Below are 21,887 nucleotides of genomic sequence, written 5' to 3' on the forward strand. Positions count from 1 at the left end.
GACTGGTAGTAATGGCACTTTCCAAAAGGGAGGGGAGCTGGAGAAAGAAGGGAACCACATCCTCCTTTCCATGGGTAAGCACACTCATTTTTAGCCTAGTTCACAGATGATGCATCAATGTAACATATTCACTTGTTTTATATTAAGACAAGAAGCTTCTCTAAGAAACTAGGGTTAGTATACAGTATAATCCGGTTTCCAGAGTGGGTTATTCTGTCAGATTAGGTGAAGTGAAGCCTAAGGTTGAATAAAAAAAAATAAACAAAGGCAAATTAATTTGACAGCCTGTTTAGACAAGAGAAATTCTGGACAAAGACCCAGAGATGGGTGTAACTACACAATCTCAAACTGGCACCTGCTGAATTTTGATACACAGCTAGCTGGTGCAAGGTCGATCACAACTGGAAACCTGTAGGACTGAGCTTCTAAAGAGCCTACATGTTGGTTAAAAAGAAGTCCATCACTGGATTTAGAATCACTTAAATTATATATTGCTAAAATGCAGCTAAAGTAGTAGTTAACAAATTTTTCTATTTAGATACTTATTAGAAAATCAGTAAACTTAAACAACCCTTACAGACCATAACACCATAAGCTAGAATGTTAAGAACAATGAAGTGATGTACACCTCAAAAGATGAGTCACCATTTCAAGTTACTCTGTCCTGTTCTTCCTACTGACACCACCAGTTTACTCACTTGTAGCCATGATACCTGGAGGACATGCTGGTATCCCGTGATCAACTGCCCATCTGTAAGCTCCTTCACCAACTAAAAAGCTAGGAGACACAGAAGAGGGAGTTTAAACAAAACCATATAACAAATCCCCCTTTGCTTGCAATTATTTTTTTCTACTTGGTTTGGTCATTTTGAAATCATAAGCTGTCTATATTTCACAGCACCATCTGCTATAATTACATTTGGCAACCTTATGTAGTTTCATTAAAAGATTATGCAGCTCTGACATTAAATTTATTACTGGAAAAAAACAAGAGCTATTAAATTTGAAATTCATTACAAAACAGCATCAGCTTTCAATTGCAGCTAAAACAGGACAGAGCCGTCTTGAGTCTTGCTCTCTATAAAAATTTACTAAGATCCTGAAGACTAAAAATATGGGATGAGAAAGGCAAGAAGGGTAAGGCATTTCCAGTAAAGCCAGTCAGTGTCAAAGGAATACCAAGAAGTATTTTGAGAACATGAGCTAAAAACTAACCTTAGCTAGGATTAAGGTCTACTTCATGGAGTTTTATCAATCATTTGCAAATGAGACTAGCCCACTAAATTTTAAGTATACTTGTAAAAAAAGTTCCAGCCATATGAGGTGTTTTCTAGTCAGTACTGAACACTTTACCACAGGGAGACAGTATACACACTGCTGTCACAACAAACGAGCAAAAAACATACACAGATGGAACTTTTAGGGATAGAAGAAAAAGCAAACCTCACGTTGCTTCCCCTTAAAGAAATTAACCTTATTGACAAAAAAAAAGAGTATATAGTAGCTAGAAATTAGACACTTTCATAAAGCTGCTGTGCAACACAAAGGACAACTACTTCCAATCTTATTTAAAAATGGACAATGAAGTTAAGAATAACACAACTGCCTAATGGGCACAAGAAGCAAAGACTAAGAATTTTCAGCAAACTGGAAAAAAATTTACAGAAATATCAGAATTAGGAAGGTGAGCAAAGAAGTTATTCCAGATACATAGTAGTCCCTGGGGCCATGCAGTTCTCAGTTTCTGAGAACATTATTGATATAGCAAATTTGTTGGCATTAATGCTGCTGGAAGTTTTCTTGACAGTGCTATATCCAACACCAGCAGCTTCCATTATATATTATTTTGTGTTGGTACATTCTTTCTTCTATATGATTTAACCAATCTAAGAGGTGTGCCCAGTCTTTTTTTTTACAGAAGTCTCAAAAAAGGTTGACCTAAATGAGAATCTGAATTGTTAAATGCATATTTCTTACCACTGTTAGTGCAGCTCCAGGTAAGAATTGTTCACGTTGCAAGATACTGTAGGATAAGGTATTGGGTACTTTGGCAGAACTCAAGCATCTACTGTTAGGTAAGTTAGTGCTCAAGAAACAACCTGGCACTGACACATAACATAAAAAACTTTAAATATAACAAAGATATGCAAACTGTAGCCAAACCTAATTTAGCAGTATTCTTCACTCTCTAAAAGAAGTTTGGGTTTGATCTTTATCAAACAGTACATTTTTGGGGAGTAAATAAGCACTTCCTATTCAATAAAATCATTTACACAGAGACAAAGGTTAGGTGAGAAAAGCATCAAACTCAAATCAACATTGGGAGTTTGATATATGGTAACTTGTGCACAGAACAGTCAAACACCGTTTTTTACAAGCAGTTTCACAACTGCCTTTTAATACTTAAAAACAGAAAATGTCACTTGCGTTTATGAAGAGTGCAAAAAAGCACCCAAGAGTGCCTCCTAACTTATGTGATATGACTTTTAGTTTGTTCACATTTCTCTCCTTAATTCCTAGATTCCTTTCCCTCCTATACCACACACAGTTTTAGTTCCAAAGAGTTCCTCCATTCTCCACAGAGATCATCCACCTTTTTTAAACTGTTCAGTTCAGATCATTAAAGGACACCATAATCAAAGAAGTTAAAATAAACTGTTTACAAGAAAAATAGCACTGGGATCTCAGTGTTTTGCTGTCTGTACATAAAAATAATTTATTGGGCGAGAGGAAAGATGAATAAAGCCAGTGTACTATAGAAAGCAGTCAAAACCACCCCAAGTTTCAAATGGCTTCAGGTTAATTCAAAATACAATTTTCCAAAGGGTGGGGAAAAACAAATACAAAAACAAAGGATGAACGAGTTTATTCTCTGCTACTCTGAAAGTTGGGTCTGCACAAACAGGACGTGAAGATCTTTCTTGCAAATACCTCAGACAGAGTACTCTGTAGCTCTTACAGGCTCAGAACACAGAAGATGAAAACACCCTCCCAGAAAGGAGGTGGTGCTCAGATGTGCTCTCCAGTTCCAGGCACACTAGGCCATATTAATAGAAAATATAAGTAAAGGCCTCTAAAATGGTCTTTTTAGGCAATTCTCTCCAAGAACATGATTATGTTAGTGCTGAATACTCCAAACAAGGCCATTTAACATGGGCTGCAGGGAAACAGGCTGCTCCAAGCTAAACCCAAGTATCAGAAAGTTTGGTTCATGGTCAAGCTGATCCTGATTGTAGTAAATACACTTTGTAAACATCCTATCATATAATGTAGCAATCACTCTGAAATCAGCATTACAAAGAAGGAATTGATCTGAAGAAACACAGAGCAGAGATGGAAGGTGATGCAAGTCTTCAATCACTCTGGGAACTTTCTTGACTATGTGCTGCCCTACACAATGTTGGTATCCTGCACAAAATATTGTAAAGCTGCAAAGCAATTAAAAATCCCTCTATATCCAAAGGGCGGGGGGGGGGGGGGGGGGAGGGGGGGAGGGTGGTGAACCTAAGAAGGAATTATTTCCCCTGTAGTTATTGTTGAGAAAGGGATAAGGACACAGACTTGATGTCAGCACTACTAAGGAGTTCTAAGAAAGGAGACATTGAGGTGCATTTGTGCTGTCCTGCAAATCTTACCAACACACATTTAAGAGCAGACAGATGTAAATAAGCCTTTTTCCTTAGGTCAAGGTTTCATAGTAGGAAACAGAAAATCTGCAATCTTATTACTACAAATCATCTAATGCATTACTCTGTGATCAAAGCCTGCTTCCAAAGGTTTATACAGTTTGTAACCATGCAATTACAAAAGTACTTTCTTTTGTAGAAGTTATACAAGGAACAGGAATATCTTACATAAGATTATACAACATTACAACTTAAGTATTTTCTGTTCCTGCATCAGAGAAAATCCTGACAACACCAATCTGAATAAAGTATGACAGAAAGATGTCAGGACATTAGAGGTTTCAACAACTGCACCATGCATTCAGGTTTTCCCTAAACATTTCAAATTCTATCTGGATAGTGGAATTTGTTTTAAATAACACAGCAAGAGATTGATTCAGAATTACACACTCTACAGAGCAATTTACAGATATCAGAGACATCAGTTCAGACACTTGATCCCTCCTTCCTAATAAGCTTACCACCTCTGACTAACTGAATTCATACTCATTGGAATTTCTTCTATGGAAAATCAGAAATATATCATTTTTAATTGGTTTTGAACTCCCACTAGGAAAATGTATGCTGTACAGGGGTAAACAGACCAAGCAAACTGTCTCCACGTGTTCTTATAGCAAAAAAAAAAAAAAAACTCCCTAATGCCACTGTTACTAACCTCACAGCTCCTGACTTTTTCCTGTTTGGTTATGTGCCAAACATTTTTGGCAGAAAACATTAAGTCATCTTACATCATGCTATAGGAACAGTCTCTATCACAGGTTTCTTTAAGCAGCATCTGAAAGATTCCCCAATACACTACGTGCTGAGAACCAAGATGAAAATCATGCATATTTACAATTAAAAATCACTTACTAGAATCCTGACACTTCCTAGGAATGCCAAAATATGGCTAATCTCTTGTCATTTGACTCTAAGTACTCCCATCTTGGGCAAGAATATATTTCAGTCCCAAAACAATGTGTCATACCAACCCCAGCCAGAAAGGGAAGGCATGAAATGATCCAAACCACCACCTTAAATGTACATTAATTTTATCATTCTGACTTGGCACACCCTGTGTGTATAGAAGCATCCACCACAGCAAGCCCAAAGCATAACCCATCATATCCCACTAGTATAGACTGCTTCAAGGGTAAAAAATGTGCCTTAATAAGATGTGCATTCAAAATCCAGAAGGGGGAAAAGAGGAAATGAAAATATTTATCAGGTAACCCAAGACCACAACATTTGTACAATAAACTGCATGTGCTGGTTCCAAAGACAGCTCATCTCTCACCTCAAGATTTGAGCTACCCTGTCTTTAAAAGCACCTGCCAGCCTTGCACAGTACTCAAAAGATTTAGTATTACCCTTGGAGGGCAAGAGGATATAGTTCCTTTTCCATTCAGTATTTTTAAAATAATAGCATCATAAACTAGGTCATAAAGTCACAGCAAAATACCCAAGTGCTCTTCCTTACAGTAACTCTAGACACTGATAATACAAGTAAAATAATCCCGAGTGTTTGTTCCTGTAGCTGACTTCAGTACTACTTCTGGAACACAAAAAAAAAAAAAAAAAAAAAAAAAAAATCACACTCATTTCATGTTCTAAAGTACCTCAGCAAAGTCTCATTTTCTTCTGGCAGCTAAATAAATGACCAGCTAACAGCTACTGAAACTTAAGTTCCTATTCTTTATGAAGCCTCTCCACAATTACTCTGTTCTTTATCCATTAGAAAAAAGTGCTTAAAATGCAAAATCTCTCTGCTGATGGTTTGATTTCAAGGTGGCTTTTTTTGACCTATGAACTTTTTTTCCGCATGACAGAACACTGAAATCCTCAGTGTTTAAACTGGAATACTGCGCCATCCAGCTCTATCCTACTTGGCTAATTTTACAGAATACGACATAAGGAAAGTAAAATTTGTGAACCTAATAATTAATTTTTTTTAAACTACATAAATGCTGGTTTAATACTTCTGCAAATATTGATCACTAATTAGCAAAGGACAGCAAATTCTTCAGGTATGATAACTGATGACAGCAGTCAATTAATACGAATTAATTTTTCAAGTTCTCTACATGTCAATTTACACTCTGACAAAAATAGATGGTTTTAAGAACAATCAAGTCTGACATTTCTTGAATTCTTTCCAAAGCGAGGCAATAGCATTTGAATTTACTCTGTTTTTAATACTTACCTCTTCCATCTAAGCTTTATATCCATCTCAATGAGGGACTGCTTGTTTTCATTTTTGTTGTAAATATTATTTACATTTTAGATTTATCTTTAAAACAACAGGAAGTTACTAAACACTGCAGATTTCCACAAAGGCAGGAAAAATAGGATTTTTTTCTATACTTATTAAAAACTGTTGCTTTTTGTTAAAGCTAGACAGAGGCAAAGGCAGTAGAATTTTCCCTTTAAGCTTGATTTCCTTTGATTTTTCAAAAGGCTATAGTAAAAAACAAAATAATTAAGTATGACAACTGGAAATAATCAGACAGACAGAAACTATCACAAAATGATGTTGCCATTATATCTAATACTTCCTTCCACTGAATGCGTAAGAAGTTTCAAGATTAGAGAACTTATCTTCTTTTTAAAGGCACACTATCACTAGTACATAAAACAGCACCAGCCTTCCTGGGTGAGATAAAACCTTCCAATATTGCATCCATGCAGCAGAGACAAAAGACTGAAGAAAAGTCAAGCACAACAAAGCAATTACCAAGGTGGAATTCTGCCAGCAGAAAGTTTCCCCTTCTGCCCTTCACACAACAATCTATTTGCAACCGAAACTGGATTCTTGATTCCTAAAAAAGAAAAATTAGCAAAAATTGGGAACAAAACATTAAAATATTTCTCCTCATAGCATTATCATGTTAATTTTAGCAGTGGAACTCAGCTTCCTTTAATTTCCAAGGGTTTGTCAAGTCATTAAGAGACACCTGATTTTTCAATGTAGTAACAACTTTTTCAGTTTTCCCTTCATGTACTGTTAGTAGTGACAAAGCCTTCTAGGCAACACCTCCCCCAGTTTTTTTAAAGAAACAGCAAACCATATCGAAATAGGAGTAGTGATCACCTATCAGAGAAATCTCATGTAAAATCTATTCTATCTAAGGGTCAAAGATGTTTATAAGCATTAATTTTTCCAGGTGGAATCTTCATTTGGTTCTATCTGGTCAGAACAGAATTTACAGGATTCAGGCTTAGCTGTCTCTCATTCTCAATTTCCTCCTTCCCCAAAGTTGAAAGGATCCATCTTGTAACAAACAAGGCTTAAACACTTAATTTTACTATTTATTTTAGATTTATATCTACATGAGGGAACTATTACCACAGTTTATAACTATTCTAGGATATAGAGCAAAGCTTGAAATCTTGTCAGTAAAGCTATTCAACAGTTAACAACTAAGGCTGTTCAAGTATTTAGAATGAAACCTCAACAATCCCTGTTTGGGACTTTATATCCATATTTGTTTTATACCGAAAGCTAAAACTATACAAAAGAGAAAAACATATTAAATAAGTCCCATATGCAAATAAATGCCTGAGCACGAAAACAAATAAAAAGCTTAATTTAAATGCTTGAAATATTTTTAAACAACTGAACTTTATTATGAAATTATCATTCCTCAGATTCATGCGAGCAAACTGAGTCCCACTGTGAATACTGTGTGGTATCACACAATTGTGCTACATCAAAAGAATATCAGTGAACTAATAAGACAACATGTTAGACAAAGAAATCAACATAAACCAGCATTTCAGGGAGCAGGAATGCCTCCTCTTTTAAAGGAGCAGAATTTATTCAAACACAGTAGAACTTAAAATGTGTTCCCCTTTGAAACAGTAACAAAAACACACACAACTGATCTTTGCACTCAAATCAGTAGTTAGCTTCATAATACATATTTAACATACCACTCAGTGCTCCAACTGCTCCAAAATTCAATGACTTTCCATCCATTATACTGGCATCACATTCTATCTCACCCAGAAGGTTTAGGTTAGATCCCAATCCTGCATTTGTAAAAGGAGAATCCTAAAAATAAGAATAAAACACTATAAGGCCACATCCATAAACAACTAGATCAAAACCTCTGTATAACTGATAACACTGATCTTGGTACAGTGCATTTTCTCACTTCAGTAGTTTAATCTTCCACAACAAAAACAAGGGCACTTTGAACAGAGCACCTAAAATTACTGCAGTGGACACCTTACACCTCTGTAGGGTGTGATATCTCAAATGTTATAATGCACTAAGACAAAAACCAATCGCTCAAAAATTTAAAACAATCATTTCTATGCAAGGAAAAGCCTTAAAATAGGAGTGAAAATCTCTCCCTCCCCCAAAGTACACAGTTTGCTTGGTCCTCAACCCATCAAGTAACATTTAAGTAACATCTTACAATCACTGCACAGACCAGTCTACCTTTGAAACTACTAAGTATGACACTAGAGCAAAACAGACCCGTCCTTTTCCTGAACATTCTAAGTCCAGGACTACAGCACCACATGCAGAAATTAAGAACTGGCATCACTAACAATTCACTTTGTAAAATTCCTATTTGACCATTAGCACAGAGACTGTGGCCTGGAAGCTTCTTGGCTAAAAATTATTATTTATTTCATAGAAACTATGGAAAAACATTTTAACAACATCATAAACCTAACTTCTTTTTTGTCAATACCTTCTGTGTCTTTTAACAAACCCAAGGTTGTCAAAAGATTAAGCTCTGCATGCTAGAACTAAACCCTATTTTTACCCTTCCATTTCATTAGAGATCCCTATGACTTTAAAATCACAAAATTTCAAAGTAACACAGACCAACAGTCTCACTGCCAGCTCAGTACAATCCCCTCTTCTAGATGAAGGAATATAGGACAAGGAGAGATAATAGCTACATCCAATTTCAGAGAGATGCTGCATGCTTTCAGAGTTTCCTATGTTTAAATTACAAGAGTAACAACCTAATGTGACAAAGAACAATGTTTGTCTAGACCACGTGTGAACATGTACTGTAGAAGTATGACATCTCATTTCACTGATGAGTAATAAAAGCTGAATCAAGAAACCAATTACTAGAAATAGCTCAAAGTTCTGTCATACATTTAAAATTAACAGGATGGGTTTTGAGTGCACTAATTTGCAATTAATTTAAATAAATAAGAGAGGTGAGCACACAGAAATGAAAAATAAATCTAATGTCAGTTAGCTTTGATTAACTTTCAAATGAGCAAGTAGTGAGTACATTTCAAAATCTGTTCTGCAAGATGTTGATTCAAATTTACAGAGACATGTAAAGGGTTCTCAGTAGCTGAGTCACCAAAACAGTATCTTTCTGAAGAATCATGAATATAAGATCCCTGACTTATACATAATCATGAAACTGGCCTTCATTCTCTGCTTTTTCCTTCTGAAGCAGCACAAGATTTTATCCTATTTTATACCTCACTGCAACACTTCTTCCAATTAACTGTGCACACTCAATTTGTTATTCATTTTGAAAGCTAAACCTCACAGCAAGTAAATCTGAAAAGATTTTAGGATGATGAAACATTTACAGTCCAGAGTGCACAAATAATTTTCAGCAGAAAGAAGAAGGATGAGGAAAGTAGGTTTAGAAACAGATAATAACCTTGAAAAGGCAGAAGACTCAGAGTAGCCACTGGCTTAACTGGCTTCATTGCTCCCCAGGATCTACATATATGAAGAAAATTGAGTCAGTGAAGTTTTAGTAAAAAGGGGAGCAGAGAAGTGGTAGAAGGAATTGAAAGCAAACAGTGAAAGGTACTTGGAAGACACAGTAAAACCAGGAATGCTTAGGATGAACAATACTTGCTCCTAGTGCTGTCCAAGTTGTCTGCCCCAGGTAATCAGAGGGCCTGTGAATCTGGAGACAAATCTCTGATGTCAAACACATTCACTCAGTGCATTATACTCAAAAGAATTAGCAAAGAGGAAATATGCTGTGCTCCACAGATTTGTCACTGCCACAAAGCAGAGACAGCTGTTATCTTAAGAACAGATGTCACAGCCAAATAAAGGGAGAAAGAAGGAACCACCAGAAAATAAGTCCTGGTAACACTGTCTAGAATCCTTCTGCACTCAAGGCACAAAGGCTTCCACCATCTAGTAAAGGTACTTATCAAAAGAGGGCAGGGAAAAAATACAGGACACAGAGTTCACTTTCTTTCTAAGGATCTATATATGCTACATGCTTCGGCATAGCACCTCCACTGGCACAGCCTCAAGCATGCACCAAGAAATAATTCATTCAGAGGACGTGAAGACAAAGGGAACATCACCTATTTCTCCCCACAAAATATTTCTCAGAATGCTACAGAATTTCAAATAAATAAGAACTCCATGCCAAATTGTAGATGACTCTTTTGTAGGTAAGTCTCATATTAATACTCAGAAGGAATCTTATCAGTAACAACATGAGTACCTTCTCCAGTAAAAAGAAATAAAGACCAAATTCCAAGCATCTGTTCAAAATTCCTGTGGAGTTTCAATTAGCTTTAGAATCAGATTACATTCAATTATGAAAACAGTCTCAGAATTCCTAAGAAGATGGCTTAACTTCACACATCTGAAAGACAATCTGAAAACATCTTTAGAGAAACTGGGTGTGAACCCATGGAATTTTTTATATCTATGAGTGTCTCTGAGGTGAGATAAAAGCCTTTGAAACAAGGTAGGGGATAACCTTTATTTAAAGAATGGAAACAAGACATTCACACCTACTTCTATGAACAGGCAAAGACATGAAGCACACCACACAAATACAATCACTTTTTGAAAACATGAATCTCTGCAAAGTCTAACCAAAAGATTTCAAGAGTCTGATGTACAAGTGCAAAAATGTAACATATTAAGGTGCATTTTGAAATGAAAATTCAAAACTTTCAAGGAATGCAGAAACACTTAAACAGAAGCATGAAGGCCTTCAAAGAGGGAATAAACAAACTAACCTAAGTGAAAGTCTCTTCATACCCTCAGACAGAAAAATGCAGCACTGCAAGACCTGACTACCATAAAATGGGGAAGAACCCAACCGAAGCATGTGTCCAGGAAAAGGGAGGACAGCAAAAGAGAAAAAGTTATCTTCAGGAACATACTTTTATTTAAAACCACAAGCAGCAATCAGCTTTCATTTCTAAGAAAACTGAAAAAGACAAATAAGCAAACCAAGCCTGATCTTTGCATGCTAACAGCAAGCCTTGCTACAATAGAACAGCAAGAAAGAAGAGAGAAAAGACCAAAAAAATAGCTATTAAAAGCATTTTAACAATACGTAACTCTTCAATTATGTGAAAAATACTAGACTTCCTGGCAATTACTCCACAAAGTATTGAAGGCTGCTAGGTGGTCCTTGAAGATCCAATGCTCCAGACCCAGGAAGCCACCAACCTTCCCAGAGAGAGTCCCACAAGGAACTGCCATCTAGGGGGTCTTCTGGCTGGTCTCCTAGCTGCCAGACAAGCCTCAGCAAGCGATGGCCATGGCCACAGGTGATCAGCTCTGATCAGTGATTTCAGCTCAGTGATTCCAGCTCTGCTTGCGAGGCTATCCCAGGCCAACTCAGGGACAGAGAGACAGGAAGCAGGAAGAGTCGTATGGTGAATTCCACAGAGATTCCTTTATTATCCAGCAGCTCTGTGAAGGGAGCCAGGAACGACTGTTCCCTGCTGAACTGAGGGAAATACTGGGGTTTTTATGGGGGACAGCAAGGGTGGTACCAAGGTGGAAAGGCCAATGGGTTACAAAGGATTAACTTGGGTACTAGGGCATGGTGGGATAACAGAAACTGTTCAGGGATAGTTCACCATGATAAGAAAAGGTGTGCCAACCTAAGGAGCATCCTTCCAGGAGGGTTGAGATAAGCTAATCACAGCCCACTCAAGGAACATCCCATTCAAGGGACATCCCACCAGGACAAGGCTATGGGTAGAGCCGTGGCAGACCCATGGGCCTCCACAACATATCTCCAACCTACCATGTAAACCTGGACCAAAGGAAGTAAGAGAAAGCTTTGAGACGAGAAATAAGAGTTCTGTTTTCCCAAGCTACCAATCTTGCAAAAACTCTCAAGCCTCCTAGGGTATAATTTTTCTTAGAACCCTTTTTACTTCAAAATGTATTTAGAAATCTTCTGGCAGCAAATACAGGCATCCACAAATTTATAGCCATGGTCAAATTTGGAATATTTGAAAAATGTTACTCAGCTCTGTAACATATCTAGCCAAATAGTTAAAATGCTCAGTTTTCAGTGAACATGAAAGAACATTCCATCCATCTTTGGGACAGTTTTGGCCATGGCTTATGTGTAACTTCTAAAACAAATTCAAAGTCTACAGGCACTTCTTCCCCCATACTATAATTTTAAAAGTTATTTTTCTGTGAGAATTTCATGACAATCAATAGTCTACAAAGATGAATCACATCCCTTTCAATTACACGAGCAAAACTGTTTTTAGACAACACTTTTGTCACAAATTACTGTCTGCCACTCTGCAGCAAAACACCATAGTACTGCTTTTAACTAGAATTAACATCTTCCATTAGAAGTTCATCTATGGTGACTGCCTTAATACAACAAGGATGCTTCTGCTTGAAAGAGAAATACTTGGGACTAGGACTGTATATCCAAGTATTAATTATTAGGAAAATAAACAAAAAACAAAAACAGAGAAAAAAAACAATTCATGAAAAGAAAAGGTTCTTTCACTACAGAATTTTGCTGACAACCATAGAAACACTGCTTGAGTATAACAACTAGTTCAAAAAATTCTTTGCATTGTTCCACAAAAACAACATGCAAAATAAATGGAGCAATTTCAGTAGCAAGGAGATTGGAACCCAAAATGTAACATCCACTTCCCCATCAATCATATTCCAAATTTAAATGATGTTCATAAAGAATGTTGCACTGAAGTCAGATAAAGAAACAAGTAATCCACATACATATTAATAAAGAATTACACTAAACTTAGAAACAATTTGAAATCTTCATCATTCTTTACAATGACTATGTTCCTATCTCTAGTACCTGATCAGTAGACTTCATTATGTGGTCTATAGTCAAAGAAAAGCTTGAAATGGCATGATTTTCTCACAGTCAGACATAAATGCAAATCAACATCTGTTTTTAACAGCACATGTTAAGAGAGTTGTATGGGGTCTCCTCTCCCCCACAAAACAAACCTGTTTAATAATTTCATTGCGTTTCAAGAAAAATCCAGGCATCACATGGTGATAGCAAGAGTGCAAAAACTTTACAGTACTGCAATAATGTCTTTGCAGAAATAAACAGAGTAAATACTGTGTCTTATGAAATACCTTGTCCAGATAATTACCAAAGGCTGACAGAGGTAACATGTGCATTTGTTTCTCTGCAATGCCAGAGTTCTCAAACCAGAAAACACAGCTGCCTTAATGATCTTATCAAATACAGCTGATGCTTATGAAGACCAGCACAGTTGTTTTAACAAGATTCTGTGTCAGTCTTGTTCCTTTGTAAAAGAAATCCACCTTTTCCACTAGTTAACTATTAGCATTATTATCATATTCACAGAACACCATTTCACTTGAGAGTCGCACAGTCCTGCTGTGCGAAAGGCTGCTCTTTCTGCTCTTAAGAGCCTGAAAAAATAAAACACAGACAGCATACCACAAGCAAACTGGCAGCTTGCTCATAAAAGATCAAGAGTAACTCTTGTGCCTCAACAAGTCTTTGAAGTGATGCCTTTTGGACGAGCTGTAATCCTGTGTAACATGAGTTCTGTAATTGAGCGGAACTGAGGAAAAAAATTCACATTCGGTGAAATTTCCACGAAAACATATTTGTGCCTTGCAAGGACTACAAATGTTTGGAATACAGCATTAAAAATCTGAGAGAACTGTAAAAGTGAATAATATTTCTGAAAAACTTGTAGCAATGTGTCCTACAGAAACCAATATATCAGTAAGTTACAGTCAGGATACTTCACAATGAAATCTGTTATCATTTAATACAATCATTTGTTGTTCTACACCTTTATTTGTGTTATAGAGAGACAAGGAAACAAGCAGTTTCACAGAGATTTTTATTATGTATATGCCAACTTTAAATGCTAAAACACATTAGGTTTATGCTAAAGCATAATTAAAAGGGAGTGACAGCTCACTAGAGAGATTGTCAACACAAACCTATCTTTATACTCATAAAATCTTAATGAGAAAAACTATTCTGATTCCTTTACTGACTTCCCACACGCAGTTTGTTTTCCATAGAGCAACAGAAAAACAACCAGTGCTAAAGCAGAAGATGCAGCTCCAGAAATGACAGAGTTGTCTGGAGATGGTATTCAGATTGAGGTATGAGTATATACAAACCTTTCCATATTTTGGAAGCTGATAGTCTAACATTTGAGAGTTTCTCACACCAGATCCAAAAAACTGTCACTGCAAACCACACCATTTTCTGGCTTGGGTACAAAGTTGACTTTTCCGCAATGTAACTGCCTAACTAACTACTTTAATCTACAAGAAGCCCAAATCTCAAACCCAGTACTCCCTATTCCAGTAACAGACAGAAACCTCAATTAGGAGATTATACAAGTCACTTAACGAATAAATGAAAGCAAATAATTACATTAATGACTGCAGTACAACCTGAACAAAATAACATTTTGTCTTAAAAACAGGGAAAAGGAAAAAAAAAAAAGGTTTTGTGCAACAGAACATGTAAAAATACTACCTAAGGCAACTGCAGAACAGAAAGTGGAATGATGGCAGGCACAGTAGTAGCAAGACAGACAAGGAGAAAAAGGTTTCTGATTGGACTATTTGGAAAAAAATATTTCATTTCATCTTAAGGCCATAACTTCTTCTACAGAAGCTACTTCAGAGTATTTAAATCTATTAAAGTAAAAGTCTCTTGGGGATAACAAAACATAAAATATTTACCCCAGACACAGCTGCAAAAATATCTGTAACTGTCTGGTGAAGCTTCTCAAAATAAGTTTTCCTCTGTAGCTCAGGAACACGATAAAAATCACAACCCAAAGTAGATTTTTATTTTTGTTTTCCACTGAGGAGGGAGCTGACACACAAACCTGTCCTGTGGAGCAAGAGCAGCCTCAGTGAGCTCAGGGAAGTGTACTGTAAATAATTCAATTGGAGAGATACCCGCTGCTCTCTGTGAGCTATATTCCAATGTGTAAGATAAGACATGAAAGCATATTTGAATAGCTCAGTGAGACCCACAGGAGTGCTAAAAGCTAAGGCACTTGCCAAGTTCACAGTGTGACTGAAGCCTTGACTCCCAGTCAGCATGTCTAACACATACTGAAGTATGCACCTACTGCCTGCCTTACGCTAACCCCATCAAGTACATTAATGAACACTTTCCCAACATCTGGGTAAGCAAATCCACTGCTAATCCTCTTGGAATACTACAACAAATTCCAAGCACAGGAAATTATTTTTACACTACAACACTTAACTTGCCTTCCTTTTTTGTTACTAATAAAATTGGAGAGGAAGAAGCAATTACTTACTACTTACAGGAGAAGAATACCTGCTTCCATCATTACTTTCAAGAGGGATTAGTGGATCTGGGACAATAACCAAACTGCCTCATTTACCTCCCAGAAGTATTTAGCTTTACTCACTCCTACATTATTTCATGGGGACCTTCACTGAAGGCAGATGCTATAAATATCTCATTACTCCAAAAAGACACGTTTCCAAAAACCTCATCAAGATGTTCTATCTTAATTAACAAGGACTGTTTTGAAATAAAAGCATTACTTGCCCTATTCCGCTGCACATATTTTGTCATAATAATCAGAACCAGTAGGATATTTTTCCCCTCTCTAAGAAGCAGAGCCAGATCAATCTGTCTGTAGCTCAGTAAGTCCTGAGTTCCTTATAAAGCAATAAAATTCCTTCCAAAGTGTTCAATAAATCTTTAATCGCTGCATTTATTCTTAAAGGGTGAAGACTATCTGATAAGGCATACCTAAGATGACAACCAAATTGCACCAATTAGAAAACTTTTATCCAGTTTGCCTTTTTATAAGGTATTTAAACATATTTACACCAAAATATAGTGGAAAAGCAAAAGATAAAGTAAGTGTAGCACCAAAAAAAAAAAAATCCACTGAATTTCCCATTTAATACCCCCCCTACAGAAAGGTCTGGCAAGATTCACTCAAGAGACATATTTAGTACTAGTCAGAATTTCATACCTCTAATTCTATAAGTGCTGCAGTCACTGCATCTGTTGCAAGAGCACCAGCCTGTAGCTTTTCAATTGCCTGTAAAACACAAGTTTTAGCCAATTATTAGGAAATTCTATTATTCTGTGACTGAGACCTACCTTTTCCTAGTCCTGTATAAAACAAAATTTTCATCAAATTAGTTTAAAATATAGGAGGGTACAAGAACAAGAGGCACGAGAAAAAGTCAGTATGAACCATGTGAGGGCAGATCTGAAGGTATGATTTTACTACTATGACAGTAAGATAATGTTACCTTCAAATTATATACACACAAAACAATGAACTTGCAGAGCCTGATAGTATTTATTAGATCCATACTGAACAAGATCTTACAGCCAAGCTTTCTCAAGGAACCCCAGAAAACAACTCTGGCTGCAAGATGAAATTGTTCTTCACAGAAGTTACTCATGTTGGTTATTCAGCTCAAGAGTAGCCACACAGAATCTCAAATTGTACTTGAATTCAACAGCAGACCTCACATAACTACCTAGAAAATCTCTTTCACCACAGCTAATAAAGCCAGTGTTAAGTCTGGATGATTTGTGAGGCCTCTCATTACAGTATTAGATTGGTATTAGGATTGAACAACAAGCTGTAACACAAAGTGATAATTATCACAGACCAACTCTGAGACTCTTCCAAAAATCCGGCCAAGCTCCCAAGCTCCGTCTCCCAGGAGAAAGCAAAAGACATTAAAAATTTTAGGGAGAGGTCTTCCAGCAACACATTCAATACTTAAAAGACAGGACTTGCCAGTTCCAAAGCAAAGTTCTTGGAAGAGATGAAAACATATTAATTTCACTGGAAATTAAACATCTTGCCATTTCTCCCTCTCCAGCTTCGATTTTTTTTTGGTTCTGTTTTTCCTACCTCCCTTCCTATTAAGAGGGTAAGAGGTATCAAGAAGAAAATAATTCTAAAAACCCCTGCGTTCACAGAACACCTTGGATGCTAGAGTTTAAGTAATCTCCAAAGAGTGGACATGGAAGAATTCAAAATACAGACATCATACATAGCTCCAGAAACCCCAGAGAAGCGCAGGAAGCTGTAGGAATACTCCTTGTAGCACTGAGACCTTCTCCTGTTTTCCCACTGTTCCTTTGTGTCTGCTATTTGCCAGCACTGATGAGGAGGCTGCTGCACCTCATAGCCATGCGCTGTCCTGTCTCTGGATCATGTTAACTGTTTCTGCTCTGGTTTCCCTCATTTCCCTCTATAAACACATACAGCTAAGTCCAGATATTTCTTGTGTACCCAGTACAGGACTGTGGAGCTGGTGGCACTTACCTTCTGGCAGGCTCTTTTGCACACATGCTTGTACTCCTTAGCTTTGGATTCCGAATGATAACCTGCACCTGTAATTGAAGCAAAAGTAAAATATATTATAGTACCTGGCAAACTACAGCCTGTAGTTGACAGAGATTTAAGACACAGGCAGACACAGCCTTCCTTATTGTGGATTACAGTGGCATTTCCTTTTTCTATCAATGATTGACAACTTTATGCATTCCAACACGGAATCAAGCACACTCAGTAAAATACAGGACACAGATCATATATCCAGAAACATGCAGGTATAAATGTCAGCATCAATCTCTTCCCATAAAAACATTCCAAGACATTCAAGTCTCACACATTATTGGAGGATTTCCAGCATAGTTTTTTTCTTTACTGTCCATTATTGGGCAAAACTCTCAGTTTTAAGTCAAACTCTGATTTCCTTTATACCACAATTACCATTGTGCTCATCTTCTCATGTTTATGTTACATTTTTACAGCTTCTTACTCCTGATTTAGAACAGGGAATACCTTGAAATGAAGATCATACAGGTTTTTCACCTTTTTCTTATTTTAAGCCTTTATATCTACCCTGCTGTATTGAACCATTCTGCCCTATTTTGAAGCCACTGCCCCTATTTCCATACATGAATAATTTATCAATGCCACCATTCCAAATGCAGCATCAGAAAACCAAGACGGGCACACGCATTTAACATCTACTTCTGTGTTACCAAGTTTTGCACCTAAAAATGTACTTGTATTTATCTCAACTTCACTTTGCTCACCTTTAGAAATATTAGTTTTGAAACTCTAATAAAATAAGCTTCAACACTAATACCAAAGTGACCCAGTAGAGGACACTATATTGAGCAATTTAATTTGCCCTCAGAATACCAGGGTCATCAGACATCAACCCAGAATAAATTACTTGAGGTTTGGGGTTGTTTTATTAACCTTAATGATTTTATAAAGCAAGTAACACGTTGGCTTTTTAAATATTTTGGGCATGATCAGGTCACTTACCTCTATTTCACCTCATGTACTCACATATATGCTCAAAACAAATATACACTCAGACATAAGCATTGTTAAGTTCATTATTCATAGTGTTTAATAAAGTACCTATGAGAGAAAAATTTATCAGCAAGACACACGTAACACATAATTTTTCTATCAGACCTGAGTAGAGGAACCCTTCATTATATGTGGAAAGAATAAACACTAACTCACTTGAACATGAACAAGATCAAAGAAACAGACTTGGAAGAAAAATTTCAGAAGGGTAGAAGGAATTCTGCAACAAACAGCCCAAGGATATTTCATGTTTTAGCTGGACTGTCCTCATGGACAAGCTAGACAAGAAATCATAAATAATGAAATGACTGTATTTGACCCTTCCATCGATAACAAAACAGAGTGAAATATCTCACTCATTCTGTAGGTTTGCCAAGCTTAGCAGACAACAGCAGAATATGATATTTTAGAATCATTTAAATTTAGGGGTTTTATATGCATTATTTCCATTCCAGCTGTTCTGCTTCCACATCTTACCTGCATGGACAAGCACAAATCCCACTCGTTTCCCTCTTTGGGTTTGCTTTGTTTCGGGCTCTTTGACCACCACTTTTACAGCTGTAACCTGAGATGATTTGGAAGGTAACACTTCTACTGAACTTATCCCCTTCTCCATGATCATACATTAGGATCACCATCTTCTACTGGGAAGGAGCACACTTCCATTCAAAAATAACCGCTGGAGAGAAATCATCCTAAAACCAGATCAGATGCATATGTTAGACACTGATTTTGAAAGATAATTTCACACAAATAACCTTGGAAAGAAAAAGGGGAACACACCTCTCCAAAGCAGGGCTTCTGAGTTCTGCCTCCTCCCTAGCCAACAGCATTAATGAGACTGAAAATAATAAAAGTTCATGTTGCAAGCTGAAAGCAGCCTTTTCACTACAACATAACTTGAACCATATGATCTTGCCAGACACTGGAAGGAACTGCTAATATAAGTTTCACTTTTCATGGTGTCCTGTTTTCCAACAATACAACTAATTCCTCCACCTATCACATCTAACCAGCACATAAGTAACTCCTTAAAACACACCTTTTCTTTCTTTTGCAGGGAATACCTGTTTAAGATCCTATAAGGAACTCCTATTCTTCTGTACTGTTTCATCCCATCCCCTTATAATTCCCTATTATTATTCCCCACTAATTTGCAGCAGGCAAAGAGAAAAATAAATGCCTTTTTTTAATGACGAAGTATTTATAAAACAAAACCAAATAAGCCTAAAACAGTCAAATAATATTTCTCTGGGTAAGCAGAGCTACATGATTACTAGTGAACCACAACATGCTTAAGTCAAGCCCAAATAATTTAGTAACTCCATTGGTTTAAATGGTTACCCTTAAGATTTTAGAGAAACTAATTTTTACAGAAAGCTAATGGAAATATTGTCAGTATTGTCCAGTACATGAAACAAAAAAGTAACAATACAGAATGCTGAATTTATCAGGAGCTGCCAAACAAACTCTGTGTATTTCCTGCTGCTCTCATCCATAGCTTAATACATACTAATCCTGACACATAACCATTTGTCTAGTTCAGCAGGTAGAACAGAAACAGAGGCACTCCACACACTAAATGAGTTAAGGAAGTAAAAAACATGTAGTGTTAATACAGAAATGGAGAAAACCTCTGTAATACATTAAGATAGTTTATATATTAAGAAGAAGATTAATTTCAAATCCAAACCATTCTCAGACTCTACCCCTCTACATTCCAGTATAATGTCCATTACTCCTACCACCTTGAAAAGGATTCTGTAACCCAAGAACACTGGAAGGTGAACAGAAGTGGAAAAATGAGATGTTTAATGCATAAGACTTAAACCACTGATTCTACAAATGCTATATGGCTCACTCCAGCAATTAAATACCACTCTATTTGAATGGCCCAAATTATGCAAATGATGTTTAGCAAAATTCAGCACTGCCACAGAACAAAACAGCTAGTTTGCCATAACTATTCTTTTGACAAGAAATATCAGCACAGCTCTGGAGGAAGTTACTTATTTACCATAATTTCTTCTTAAACGCTAAACATACCTAGTAATCTTCATACATATATAAACTTACTTTTTAAAATTAAATATTAACTTATTGTTATAATTACATATGCATAATTACATATACATATGAGACAAAATGCAAGGCCACAACAATACATAGGCTCTGCAGAGAGAAAGTTTTTATTGATCACATCCAACTGTAATGGTCACTTGAAAAAACTTCAGTACTGAAATTAAAGCATTCATCACTGCATTTACTTCCTTTTTATCAAATACTAAAGAAGGTTCCAGCAACCATTGGTCCTCTTTGCTGCATCTTGTAACACACTACAGAAAGTCACCCTGCAACAAGGGCACAGCACAGACTTCAGTAAAGAGACAGAGGAGCAAGTAAGGAATATTTAAACTCTCACAGGAATGAAAGAAATAGTGTGGTGGCAGGGAAAGCAATAATGATGATAAAATGGCTTTTGAAAACTAAGATGGAGATGTCACTTAAAAGGCTTAGTAACAGTGCAACTGCAGGCTGAAAATCCTAATTGGGCCTGTGCATACAGCCGGATCTAGGGATGTGTTTATTTCTACAGAGAACATACAGGCAACCTATCTCTCTCATTCGCTTCCATTTGTAACACTTCCTCCCACACGCTCAATTTCCTCAAACCCTTCCCATCCCAAAATGTTCTTTAAGTCCTTTTACTTTCATTCACAAACCTGCTCCTTCCAGTTGTTAAGCTCCCACTGGACCAAACTTTTCCCTTTCAAGCCTCTTCTAGGATTTATCAGTTCTCCCTCCTGGCTGTCATACTCCCACCACCCTTTACTTCATCCTTCCTTGTTACACATTCGGTGCTCTCCATCTGTAGAGCGGCAGAAACGGTGGGAGAACACACAACAGCGTAACTGCTGCACAACAGGAACCGAAAGGATTTTCCCCCAACAGGCCGATGATGCCCTGACTGCACTGCAAAGTAACTCCGAGTCCTAAACAGGCAAACACAAGCACACGCGAGGGTCAGGCCGAGGCAGCCGCTCCCGCGCGGGGCAGAGCCGGGCCGGGCAAGGCCGACTCTCCCGCGCCTCCATCGCGGTCAGTGTTCCCGCCGCCCGCCATGTGACGTCACGAGGTGCCGCAACCGGTGACGTCACCCGGGGCACCCCCGCCAGCGGACGCGCGGACCGCCCGAGCCTGCGCGCGGCCGCCTCGCGGCGTGGCCCGTTCCCGACCCGCGCAGTCCCGCGGGCAGGACGTGCCGCAGAGGCCGTGCCGGGAGAGACGGGAATGCCGGATCGAGGCAGCCCCGTGGGGACGCCACACTCACCCTGCACCGACGCCATCCGGGACCGCCCGCCTGCCCGTTGCCTCGGTGAGCATGAGGCGTCCCGCCCGCGCCCCGCGCCCATTGGCCGGGCCGCGCCCCGCGGCCGGAAGTGATGCCTCTTTTGATTGGCGTTGCCTAGGGCCAATGGCGGGCAGCGCCGGGTACGGGGGGGGAGCCGAGGTGCTCCCTGCTTTCCGGCACTGCCGCACGATCGGCTTCCCGTCAAAGCAGCCCACCCTCGCAGATGG

At 37.9% G+C, this 21,887-nt stretch overlaps 1 protein-coding gene across 1 annotated transcript in view; it reads right to left on the bottom strand.

The window, feature by feature from the left end:
• The window catches only part of TASP1 (taspase 1), a 77,154-nt gene extending 55,494 nt beyond the window's left edge, over nucleotides 1-21,660 (bottom strand). Inside the window, exons 1-7 of the mRNA XM_062490564.1 lie at nucleotides 21,640-21,660; nucleotides 18,786-19,003; nucleotides 17,241-17,308; nucleotides 15,921-15,989; nucleotides 7,599-7,719; nucleotides 6,400-6,484; nucleotides 699-778 (exon numbers count right to left, since the gene is read on the bottom strand). Of these exons, the coding sequence (XP_062346548.1) occupies nucleotides 699-778; nucleotides 6,400-6,484; nucleotides 7,599-7,719; nucleotides 15,921-15,989; nucleotides 17,241-17,308; nucleotides 18,786-18,930 (568 nt within the window). The 5' untranslated portion in view covers nucleotides 18,931-19,003; nucleotides 21,640-21,660. The remainder of the gene's footprint in view (nucleotides 1-698; nucleotides 779-6,399; nucleotides 6,485-7,598; nucleotides 7,720-15,920; nucleotides 15,990-17,240; nucleotides 17,309-18,785; nucleotides 19,004-21,639) is intronic.
• Between the last annotated feature and the right edge of the window lie 227 nt (nucleotides 21,661-21,887).

Source organism: Cinclus cinclus, chromosome 3, assembly GCF_963662255.1.
Source record: "Cinclus cinclus chromosome 3, bCinCin1.1, whole genome shotgun sequence".
Taxonomy (NCBI): domain Eukaryota; kingdom Metazoa; phylum Chordata; class Aves; order Passeriformes; family Cinclidae; genus Cinclus; species Cinclus cinclus.